Source organism: Hyperoodon ampullatus (assembly GCF_949752795.1).
Source record: "Hyperoodon ampullatus genome assembly, chromosome: X".
NCBI lineage: Eukaryota > Metazoa > Chordata > Mammalia > Artiodactyla > Ziphiidae > Hyperoodon > Hyperoodon ampullatus.
The window spans coordinates 64455782-64468959 of record NC_136913.1 but is presented as its reverse complement, the minus strand read 5'-3'; the positions used below and the strand labels follow the sequence as shown (position 1 = coordinate 64468959).

The window sequence follows — 13178 nt, the reverse complement described above, 5'->3', positions numbered from 1 at the left end:
GCACAGTGGTTGAGAGTCCGCCTGCCGATGCAGGGGACGTGGGTTCGTGCCCCGGTCCGGGAAGATCCCACATGCTGCCGAGCGGCTGGGCCCGTGAGCCATGGCCGCTGAGCCTGCGCGCCTGGAGCCTGTGCTCCGCAACGGGAGAGGCCACAACAGTGAGAGGCCCGCATACCACACACACAAAAAAAGGTTAAAATGGTAAATTTTGTGTCATATGTATTTTACCACAATAAAAATATTGTTTTAAACCTTCAGTGGCACCAATAAGAGAATGCATTATCTAAAAAATAATAATATTTTTATATTGATTACATGTTGCAATCATAATATTTTGGATATATTGGGCTAAATAAAATGTGTTATTAAAGTTTTTTAAATAAAAGAAAATAAATTAAATTAAATTCACATGGAAAGGCACAGGCCCTAGAGTAGCTAAAACCAACTGATTGGGAAAGTGATGTACAGATACCTATCAAAACTGAAAATAAAAACGCTTTTCAACCCATAAATCCTACATTTGGAAACTTATCATATAAAAGTACCACTAAACAAGAATATATATTCATATGTATATGAATGTTTATTGCTGTGCTGTTTATAGTGGTAAAGTTTGTAAATAACCTGCGAATTGAGAATTGAATCAATTGTATAGTATCCTTACTGTAGATCGTTATGAAAATATTTAAACATAATTTTTTAGGATGGGGAGGAAGGAGTCATATCCATAGCACAAGAAGAGATGTCAGCCTTTAATAGAAAGAGGGACATGTCATCTATTATAAAAGGAAGGCATATGGGTAAAGATGTCAGTAAGTTGATAGCTTTGGTGGATGAAGGCAATGGACTTTCCATCTAACTCTGAATATTTTCTAAGTGACAGGTGAAGCACAGTCATGAGTTTGCTGTGAGAAAGGGGAAGGGATGCAATAGTGGAGGTTTCAGGTAGGAGAAGAAATTTGGCAATAGGAAAGCAAACAGTAGGCTAGCATATTAACCTTACTGGGCAATGTTATCTTCCCATCTGAGATTTTGAGTTCTTGAATATAAATGAGACCAATCAGTAGGGATGTGTACATTTCTTCAGGCACAATTCTAATGTTTGAGAAATTGTGAGTTTATTATTCTATAAATGTGTGCATGCACCTGTTTGTATCTATTTATATCTTTATCTATATTTCTCTTACACATTAAAATCAACGTATGACCACCAACTAAAATCATCTCAAGGACCACCATGCATTTCAAATGGAGAAACATTGCCTTAAAAAAATCTCCTACCATGCACAAATATCACCTCCTCTTTGAAGTATTGTCAGAAACCCAGAGACATGGTTAAGAACTCCCTCTTCTATGTCTCAACAGCATCTTGCACTTAACCTTATTCAGCTCCGTAAAGACATGGACTGTGTCTTTAAAATATGCATTCCCATGACCTTACAGGATCGGGAACCTGGAACATAGTGGAGCCCTGCTGACTGACTGATGGGACAGAGCCAAGTGCTCATCAAGGTTTTGAAAACTGAATTCTAAAAACTTAGCCTCCTCTATAACATCCACCAAACACCTATCTGCCTCCACCTGAGAGACAGGTGGGCAGCATTTGTCCTTAGGAAAAATTGTTCCTAGAAGATCATTGTGGACATGAAATTCTTGGCTGAAGGGATCAAAGAGATATGATTCTCACCGGGAATACAACAGTCATGTAATCTACCTAAACTCTAAATGTAGGAAGGCTTCATTCAGTGTTATGTCTTAAAGCCCTTGTTTCTTCCCTTATTCTACACTTTGCCCCTGGGTGATCTTTCTTAGCTTGATGGTTTTAAATGCAAACTCTAGCCCATACATCTCCATATTCACAGTCCCCAAAGCTTACTTGACCCTGCTCTTTGAATTAATAATAAGCCACTTAAAATATGACATGGTCAAAATAGAACTCTTGATTTCCTCCAAGCAAACCTGTTCCTTTCCCAATCTTCACGATCCCTGTAAACTCATCCCTAGGTACCAAATTGCTTAAGCCAAAACCTTAAAATTTACTCTGAATTTTTCCCAAATTTTCTTGTTCCCCCACATATAATACATCACCATATCTTAATTCTTCCTAATACATGTTGAGAATCTAACAAATTTTCTCCTTCTCATACCATAATTCAAGTCCAAGCCATCATTATCACTAATTGGCATTATTCCAATAGCCAATAGTCTCTCTGGACCTACTTTTGCTCCTTTCTACTATCCATTCACCAGAGAGCATCCAAAATAATCTCTTAAAAACGTTATTTTATGTCCATACTACCCAAAGCCAACTATAGATTCAATACAATCTGCATCAAGATACCAATGGCATTCTTCACAGAAATAGTAAAAGCAAACCAAAAATTTATATGGAACCTCAAAAGAGTCTGAATAAACAAAGCAATCGTAAAGAAAAAGAAGAAAGCTGGACGTATCACACTTCCTGATTTCAAACTTTATTACAAAGCTGTAGTAATAAAAACAGTATGACACTGGCATAAAAGTAGACACATGGACCAGTGGAACACAGTACAGAACTCAGAATTAAAGCCCCACATATATGGTCAACTAATATTTGACAATGGCACCAAGAACACCTAATAGAGAAATAATAGTCTCTTCAACAAATGGTGTTGTGAAAACTGGGTAAACATATGCAGAACAATAAAATTCAACCCTTATATTACATTGCTCACAAAAGTTAACTCAAAATGGATTAAATACTTAAACATAAGACCTGATACCATAAAATTCCTTGAAGAAAATTCAGGGAAGAAGTTCCTCTGCTTTGGTTTTGGCAATAATTTTTTGGATATGGCACCAAATCAAACAACAAAAGCAAAAATAAACAAATGGGACTACACCAAATTTAAAAGACTCTGTACAGCAAAAGAAACAATTTAAAAAATTAAAAGACAACATACAGAATGTGAGAATATTTTTGCAAACCATGTATCAGATAAGAGGTTAATATCCAAAGTATATAAAGAACTCATATAGCTCAGTAACAACAACAAAAAAAAAACCCAGTCTGATTTTTAAAAAATGGGCAGAGGAACTAAATAGACATTTTCCCAAAGAAGACACCAAATACCCAAGCGGCACATGAAAAAATGCTCAATATCACTAATCATCAGGTAAATGCAAATCAAAACCACAATGATATATTACCTTACACTTGTTAAAATGGCTATCCTGAAGCATACAGGCGATAACAAGTATTGGTGAGAATAGGGAGAAAAGGGAACACTTGTACACTGTTGGTGGGAATGTAAATTAGTTCAACAACTATGAAAAACAATAAGGAGTTTCCTCAAAAAATTAAGAATAGTACTGCTAAATAAATCCAGCTATTCCACTTCTGGATATTTATCTAAAGAATATGAAAACCCTAATTCAAAAAGATATATGCACTCCTATGCTCATCTCAGTATTATTTACAATAGCCAAGAAATGGGAATACCATAAGAATCCATAAATGGATGAATGGTTAAAGAAGGTGTGAGATACACACACACACACACACACACACAGAGAGACTTAGGTACACACACACTGGAATACTACTATTCAGTCATAAAAAAGAATGAAATCCTACCATTTGCCATAACATGGGTGGACCTGGAGGATATTATGCTAAGTGAAGTAAGTCAGACAGAGAAAGACAAATACCATATAATTTCACTCATATGTGGAATCTTAAAAAAATGAAGAAAACCAATGAAAAAACAAAATAAAACTAAAACAAACTCATAGATACAGAGAACAACGTAGTGGTTACCAGAGGGGAAGGGGGTTGGGGGGGTGGGCGAAATGAGTGAAGGGGGGTCAACTGTACAGGTCAACTTAATAACAATAATCAGGTCTTGTTATTTGACTCTGAATAAAAATACTATTGTTTAAAAAATAAATCAGGTGATCATTACAATTTTAGATATAAAGGAATGCATATTATTTAAAAATTGGGGTATAGTTACACAATGTTGTATCTATACATCACTATCCAGGAATGAGATTTTTTCCTTTTAATTTTTTAAATTGAAGTACAGTTGACATACAATATTATATTAGTTTCAGGTGTACAACATAGTGATTCAACATTTATATACATTATAAATTGAGCACCACAATAATTCTAGTTACCATCTGTCACCACACAAAATTATTACAATAGTATTGGCTCTAATCCCTATGCTGTACATTACATCCCTGTAACTTACTTATTTTATAACTGGAAGTTTGTATCTCTTAATCCCTTTCACCTATTTCACTCAATCCCCTATCCCCCTTCCCATCTGGTGAACACCAGTTCGTCAGGAATGAGATTTTACATATGTGAATTTCCTATGTAATTATATTATTCCTTTGAGTACTAACACTTTTTTTAATGCTATGTATTTTCTGGGTTAATAATTCTGTAATATATATTTATTTGTTTTCATAAGCAGAAGTTAACTTTTATTGATAAAGGTAGGTCTTTAAAAATTATAATATGCAGTGAAAATTTTGAGGACAATTAGTACACTGAGGATTTCTTGTCCTTGCACTGAGTGCTCTAACACAGCTATAGTATTTACGTTCTAATTTCAGTTTTGAATAGTGTTTCTATCTCTTTCCCTTTGAGTGTCTACCAACTATCACTTCTTGCTGCTGTCTTCTAGCTAAATTCTAGCATCTCTGATTTTCTTAACTTTCTGCCTTTAATGTCCATTGGCCTTTAACATCCACTGGGAAAACAAATGACAACTCTTGTTTGAAAAGCAGTTAAAAAAAAAAAGCTAAATATGAGTGAAGAAAAAAAACGCAAAATGATACACCACAGCACACCCACTAGAATGCCTACAGATAAGAATATAGAGTAATAGGAACTCTCATACACTACTAGTGGAAGTGTAAATTGGTGTAAAAATTTCAAAAACTCTCTGGAAAAAGCTATGTAAACTGAAATCACACACACTTATAATACAGGAATTCCATTCATAGATTTATTTCCAATGTAAATGAACCTGTGAACAGAAAGACAGGTACGAGAAGGTCCATAGCAGGATTTTTGGTAAGAACTCCAAACTGGAAAAAAGGTAATGTCCACCAGCAGTTGACAGGATTAAGTTGTACTACATTCATTTGATGTTAAAGTATATAATAATGAAAATGAGCAAACACTGCTATATACAACAAAGATAATTAACAGGACATAGTGGATTTTTATTGGAAAAAAGAGACCTACAAATGAGTACATATTGTATAATTCCACTGATATTGTACAAAACTCAGAAACCAGCAAAACTAATCTGTGATGCTAGAAGTCAGCATAGGGGCTTCCTCTTGGGACAAATATGAGGGGAGAGATGGGAGGGGTGCCATAGTAGGTTCTGAGATGTTGGTAATGTTCTTTTCCCTGACTGGCATGATGGTCATAAGGTGCGTTAAATCTGTCATAATTTATCGTCTACATTCATGATTTGTGTACTTTGTATATGCTATCTCAGCAAAAGCACTTAAAGTTAAAATATTTTATTAAAATTATGCTGAAGATAAACAGTTGTATGGAAAGATATTCACAGGTTTTTAGAATGCAAAAAGAAGGTCAGAAACTATCAAAAGAAGTTCAGAATGGAGAGTATGATCCCATCTTTTTACTTTCACACTTAGGGTGGAAAACATGCCATATGTCACAGCCACAGGCACAGCTCCTTCGTTTTTCATTTAGCAATAACTAGAACAGTTTGGAGACTGGTAAACTAGAAATGGCTGAGACCAGAAGTGTAGTTCAAGGTGGCTATGGAACAGATTTCATGGAAGGATGTACTGGGGGGATAAAGATGAAAATGGAGAGCCAGGTAGGGACCAATTTGCGAAGAATTTGAATGCTGTAGAATGGAATCAGCATGTCATTTCAGAGGTAAGATATTGTCATTCAATACTATTTTTATCTATTAGATGCAGGGGTAGTAGAAAATTCAACTCACAAAAAAATGTGAACTGGATTTCAGGGGGAAATTGCAATTGTTTTCTTTAATGACTGCAGAATTTAAAATCCTCTCTGAATCTGCCCTTGGGAAGTACCTGTCTAGACAAGGAGCATGGGGTGCTTCTGGCGAAGAGGAAAGACCAGGGTGAGGGATCCCATCAGGTCTGATCTCAATTACTCCTTTGTAGTAGCTCAAAAGATGCTGCTGCTTTCCACAAGATTCTCCTAAGATACGATCAGCACAGAAACTGAACATTTCTACCTGTAGAACATGCACATTCACTTGTATAAAAATTGATCTCTTTAGTCCAGTTTGGCCAAATCCATGGTCCTGAGCTGCCTGCTTCGTTACTTTAAGAAAGCATCTGGAATGTAGAAAATGTGAGAGGTTAAGTGTCTGGACCCTCATGTGAAGGCAATGCCCTCTGAAGGAATTCTAGGGCACAGGATAACTGAATGTAACAGTATTCATTACCATCAAGAATTTAAGAAAGGATTTCAACTGTGGAGAAAAATGTAAATTTTTCTCCTTCTCAATATTCCACTGCATAGCCTGATGGTTGAGAGCTAGGATTTAGCCCAATTACTTTGGTAGCACTCCCAGAAAATAAAGCAGCTGACTCCTCTTCCTTGCTGAAGCGTTTGAATTATGCCTCCCCAAACACAAGACCAACCACTTAAATAATCAGGTCCTATTCTGGTGGTGTTGTTCTCACCTTATGGAGCCCCAACCAGTCCTCACATACTGCTAAGTGAAGAAACAGGAAATCTAATCATTCCTGTCATTACTTTCATCTGCATCTCCCTCCCATACTAGTGCACTTTGGCTCTAGCCACCCTGGCTGTCCAGCTGTTATGCAAACTTATTTTGTACTTTCAAACCTCTGAGCCTTTTCTGATGCTGATCCCTCAGCCTAGAATGCCCTTATAAATCCTTCCCATCCTATTCATAACTTAGAGCTCAATTCTTCCTTGAGGCATGTGCCCCCAATCCAAGACACCTCAGATTAAGCTGTAATTCATTGCTTGTTCCTTCTTCTGTGTTTGTACCATATGTTAACTGTCCCTCCATCAGAGCATATATTTTCAACTACTTTAATTAAGAGTATCTTAAATAAACAGGGCTAATCATTTGTGAAGGGCAAATGGTATGAGAGAAAGTACTTATGCTTGAGATTCTGACGGACCTGGGTTCAAATCCCGGTCTCTTCCACTTGTTGCCTGAGTTTGGACAGGTAAATTCACCTCTATGACTCAGTTTCCTCGTCTGTAAAATGAGGACCATTAAGAGTAGTACCTCATAGCTAAGATTAAGTGATTTAATATGAGATAAGTGAAAATATCAGAAATAGTGTCCGGTACATAGTAAGTGCTCCATTATTATTACCATTATTTGAACCTACCCCGGAATGTAAGCTCTACACACAAAGATATAATCATTGTTTGTCCTCTGGTGTACCTCTAGTACCCAATACTGTGCCTAGCATGTGACACATACTCAAGAAACATATGTTGAATGAGTGGATGAATTAATGAATCCGTGAAATAATTCTCATCTTTAGCATCCTCCTCCTCTCCAAATCCTCTACTGCCTATTATTAGCTTTATACCTCACAGAAAAACTCTGGTGCATCACTGAACTTTCCCCAACACTTACCCTCTTTGCTTTACCTCTGTTTGTTACCCCCTTTCATGAATTCTTTTCTCTGACAAGTTTGACTCTAGCAACAACCACTTCAACTAGCCTCTCGGGCCAGGCAGAAGTAGGGGGCCGGAGTCGGGTACTGGGAACGGGGCGTGGCCACCACGTCGCAGAACGCAACTGCGCCTGCGTAGGCTGCGGCAAAGCCTAGCTCTCTGAGGGTTGCGTTTATTGCTGGCTGGTGTTTGTGTAGGAGGATCGCTACTCTCACCAGCTCTCACTTCTGATCCGCGCAGCTCCCGGGGCTCTGGCTTCAGCTTTGTGCTGAGGAGCCGACACACCTACCATCCTCTCTCCGACGGATCGCTGACCTCCCCATTCCTGTTCCTGTCTCCTGGAACCATGTCTCTGGTAAGCCAGAATGCGTGCCACCGCAACGCAGAGACCACTGTAGATTACAGCGACTTCCATGGTGAGATGCAGGCTACTAATGCCTCCGGGTCCCCCACCTCCATGCTAGTTCCTGATACTCCCCAGGGCCCTCAGGCGCCAATCGACTCTCAGGGTGCTAGCGCTTCCCAGGCTGCGCAGGACCCGAACGACCTCGAGGTGCTGATAGATGAGCAGTCCCGACGTTTGGGGGCGCTCAAGGTCCACGACCCTCTAGAAGACAGGTCGATTGCTTTGGTGAATTTCATGCGAATGAAAAGCCAAATCGAGGGGTCTATTCAGCAGACAGAGATGCTAGAGTTCCTCAGAGAATACTCAGATCAGTTCCCTGAGATCCTCAGACGAGCCTCAGCCCATCTGGACCAGGTCTTTGGGTTGAACCTGAGGGTTCTTGATCCCCAGGCTGACACCTACAACCTAATCAGCAAACGGGGTCTCCAGACCACTGATCGGATAGCAGAATCCCTGGACATGCCAAAGGCAGGTCTCCTGGCCTTGGTCCTAGGCCACATTCTCCTGAATGGTAACCGAGCAAGAGAGGCCTCCATTTGGGATCTGTTGCTAAAGGTTGATGTGTTAGATGAGCCCCAGAGGATCAACATCCCCTTTGGGAACACAAGGAACCTCCTAACTACTGACTTTTTGCATATGCGGTTCTTGGAGTACTGGCCAGTGTATGGCACTAATCCCCTCGAATTTGAGTTCTTGTGGGGCTCTAGAGCCCACAAGGAAATCACAAAGATGGAAGCCCTGAAGTTTGTGGCAGAGGCCCATGATGAAGAACCCTGGAGCTGGCCAGAAGAATATAATAAAGCCCTGGAAGCTGACAAGGCCAAAGAAAGAAGCCAGGCTGCTGGCTTGGAGTTCTGGTCAGAGGACACTATGAATGATAAGGCAAATGATTTGGTCCAGTTGGCCATTAATGTCACAGAGGAGTTGCTGCCTATACATCAGGATGAGCTGTTGGCTCACACTGGCAAAGAATTTGAGGACGTGTTCCCAAATATCCTCAGTCGAGCTACTCTAATCCTTGATCTGTTCTATGGGTTCTCTCTGATTGAGGTTGATACCAGTGAGCACATTTACCTCCTTGTCCAGCAACCAGAATCAGAAGAAGAGCAAATGATGCTAGAGAGCCTGGGGAGACCCACTCAAGAATATTTGATGCCAATCCTGGGTTTGATCTTCCTGATGGGCAACCGTGTCAAAGAGGCCAGTGTCTGGAATTTGCTTCGGAGATTTGGTGTGGATGTAGGGAGAAAGCATGCCATCACCTGCAAACTTATGAGACAGCGCTACTTGGAATGCAGGCCACTGTCCTATTCTAATCCAGTTGAATATGAGCTTCTGTGGGGTCCTCGCGCTCACCTTGAAACCACCAAAATGAAAGCCTTGGAGTACATGGCCAGGCTCTATAGAAAGCAACCACAGGACTGGCCAGAGCAATATAGGGAGGCTGTTGAAGATGAGGAGGCCAGAGCCAGGTCTGAGGCAACTGCTATGTTCTTCTTTGGCCCCATGTGAAGTCTGGGGGAAGTGTGTCACTTCAATTGGGTGGCATCAATTAAAGGGGCCCTGGGGAAATGGGCACTGGGGCCCCAAATCAGAAGCTGGGCAGGGTTGGGGTGAAAAGTACACATTGTGCTTGCTATTTGTGTTCCATTTCTAATAGTATTTCCTTCCTTTTAATATACCCTTGAATTAGATTCATGATCAGTGTTTAAAAATGAAATTGCTCATTTGCCATTCCTGTCTTGTTTCAATATAAAAGTTCATATAGCTGCATAAAATGTAGTGGTAATATTTACATCTTTCTATGATGTGGAAGAGAATGTACAGTTGTTCTTTAATCGTTTGAAATAATCAGTAAAATGGTTTGGTACAGGAGTTAAGTAACAACAGTAATAACATACCCACAACAAAAACAAACACAAAATCACTCATCTGTTGATGTTCTCCCATCGTGTCTATGGTTTTATTTTATATTTTTAATATTGGCATTTACCTGTATTTGCTTTGTGATTCCAGAGTGTAGTGAAAAATAAAAGTGTAATGAATTAGGCTCCATGCTTAAGCACTCTTTTGTTCAACAAACGTTTATTAAGTACCTGCCATGCTCTAAGCACAGTGTTTATGCTGGGAATATAAGGGTGAGGAAGGCCCAGCTGAGCCCCAGGGATTGAGGGGGAGGGGCTGTGGAAGTAAACCAACAATTATTTCTGTGGCAAGTCATATAATAGGGGTAAGCTCAGAGAGCTATGAGAGTTTACAGGAGTAACTCCCAACTAAACTTTGGGTTCTGGGAGGGGACGGTGAAGGGGCAGGGGTGTCAAGCAAAGGGTGAGTGCGGGAGTGGTCAGGGGTGGTGGCAGGGGAGGATGAGGTGGTATGGAGAGCTGGGACAAGTTAACTTTTAGTGACTTCTATTGTAAGACCTGAGGTTGGGGAGAGGGAGGGAGGGAGGACTAGTCTGTGGAGTCAGGGGCAGTATGTAAAACAGCTTCGCGGGATTTACGTGTAGCTCAGAAAGACAGTGTTGAGTTCAAGAGAAGTGTGGGAGAGATAAACCTGTGGCAGAGATAATAAAGGTCCATATCCTCAGAGAGTGGGTCTTAGGAATCAACAATGGCTCTCCTGAAGCCAGCTGGTCTCGGATCTCGGGTCAGACGGAACAATCCACCTGGAGGAACTCTGAATGACAACCTCTGCCTGCGCTGTTTATTTCTGCGCTCAAGCCGTTAAGGTGAGTGTTAGTATTTTGGTTCTCTTCATTCAGATGCCGGATCTCACAGCTTCTAACCCTGCTCGGGGCTCTCTCCAAGCCTCCCCTAGAGAACAGGCAGCTAACAATTTCTGTAAGGAAGCCTTGGCTCAGTGGTGGATGTTATTCGTAAAGTCACCTATAACGCGAGGTGGCGGGGGTGGAAGGGGGCTGCCTATCAGTGGTGTAGGTTTTATGCTTCCTCACCTCCGGGTACCCACAAGCTTTCTGCCCTTTCATCCGTTTAATCACTAGGGGTTACCCTCAACTGCCACCTCCTATAAGATGGGAGAGAGGACTTTCCTCACATTTTCGTCAGCCTCAGGAAGAGAACGACATAACCGTCTCGTTGGGGGGAGGGGACAGAAAGACGGGAGATACACCCTTTCGGCCCCCAAATCCAGCGGCCGTGCAGAAGCCAAATTAGAGCTGCTTGCTTGGGGAAGCCACTGCGCAGGCGCACTCCGCAGTTGACTGGGAGATATAGGCCCCACTAGTCTCTGAGATCTCTATCTTTGCATTCCGAGGAAAACTGAATGCTAAGGGCGGGATTTCCGGTGACAAGAAAATGAGTAACTGGAGAGAAAGGGGCTTTGGAAAATAGGATGGGGGTGGAGTTGAGAGGCAGGATAATATCCAACTCGAAATCTGGGACCTTGAAATAGGGTACTGCCTCCATGCTAAACTGAGAGCCTCTCATTCTTCAGCCTCCTTGGACCTTTAATCTGTACATGCTTGTGGGGTGGGGGGAAAGGGGCAAGCTGATTAAAGTGCCAAGTTTTTCTTGCTCTGATTTTTTTTTTTTGGTGGGGGGGATTGGTAGACTCCTGGATCCTCAGGCACATCAGTTCTTCTGGGGGCACCAGGTGAGAGAAACTTGCCAAGGGGAAGGTGTAGCATATGGACCAACAATAATGTAAAGCTGCCAACTTTTTTAGTACTAAATATGTGCCAAGCACTATGCTGGATTCTTCACTTTCTTTAGCTCCAATCGCTCCACCAGTTCTCCAAAAAGCATTTTAATAGTCCCATTTGACACTATAGGAAACTGAGGCTTAAGTAATGTGCCCAAGGTCACACAGCCAGTCAATGACAGCTGGGATTAGAGTTTAAGGCTGCTTTTGGCTACAATTCACCCTGTTTACAGTGCATAGCATCACAGGCCACCTCCAGCCTTTGCTGTGTTCTCACTTGATTTGTTGACTCTCAAAAAATATAAGGAAGGGCTGTATGCCAGGCTGGGTGGGGCAAGACGACAGCCCTCCAAAAGAGGATGAAAGTGAGGCTGAAATTTCTCCAGGCTCTTCCTTGTTCCATTACTCGGGCTCCCTGAGAGCTGTGTAGGTGTGAAATGTGCATTTCTGTCCAGTCTCCCTGCTCTGTCCTAAGAGTCTTCCCCACTTTGCTCTCTTCTGCAAGCTTCCAGCCTTATATACTGGCTTTTACCCAGGGAGAGTCAAATATCACTATTTCTGAGCCTCCAGAAGTGTTGGCAGTTTTTTGTAATCCTGAAAGAACAATGACCTGACAGAGCTCTTGCCTTGCCCAGGGGAGCTCTTGCTTTGCCCAGCTCAGGATGCAAAACCAGAAGTGGGAAATAGACTCTGTGTCATACATGCCACATGTAATTTCCCAGAAGTAACAAAGGTGAAGTTTGTATACCTATGGTAAGGGAAAGGGTGTAGTTATCTTAGTGGCTACAGCCATTCCTTTGAAGGTCATGCAAGGCCTGGATACTCTCCTTTATTCACGTACCAAATTAGAATTAGCACCCCTTAGGAGAAACACTTAGGGGTGGAAATGAGTGTATGGCAAACAAGACTTACAAAGGATGTTGTATGTATTACTCCGAAGTACAATCTCCGTTAAGTCTTTAGAACACCGGACAAAATACCCTTCTTATCTGTGTGAATTAGTTTGGAAAATGGTACAGTCTGAGTTCATTTGCAGACTCTTTGGGCTATTGATACCCACCAAGTATTGAAGTTTTGGCCAAGGTGGGGCTTGCCGACTGGGTGTTGGTTAGATATGTATTGTATATGCTTCATCCTGTATATACAATGCTATCCAGAGTCCCCTTTGATCTATGATTGGGATCATTGCTGGAGAAAAAAACATTGAGAATATATTCATGTTTAGTTGCTGAGGCCCAGGAGCGCCCTCTTTTGGAGAGGATGGGTTGTTAGGGAGGCCTTTTTCTGCCCTTCTCTTCATCAGTTTCTGTATACTAGTTGTCACAAATAAGTAATACAATCCAAGGAAAAGCTGAGCTGGACTGACAGTGGACTTCAAGCCAATTCTCCCAGCCCCAGGATTGCTGCCCCTAAACCCTCTGG

At 41.3% G+C, this 13178-nt stretch overlaps 1 protein-coding gene across 1 annotated transcript; it reads left to right on the top strand.

Moving 5' to 3' along the window:
• Positions 1-8033: 8033 nt before the first annotated feature.
• MAGEE2 (MAGE family member E2) lies at positions 8034-9605 on the top strand (the record flags this gene model as incomplete). The annotated part of the gene is made up of 1 exon (XM_079727173.1): positions 8034-9605. The coding sequence occupies one exon, from the start codon at positions 8034-8036 to the stop codon at positions 9603-9605; it is 1572 nt and encodes a 523-aa protein (XP_079583299.1).
• Between the last annotated feature and the right edge of the window lie 3573 nt (positions 9606-13178).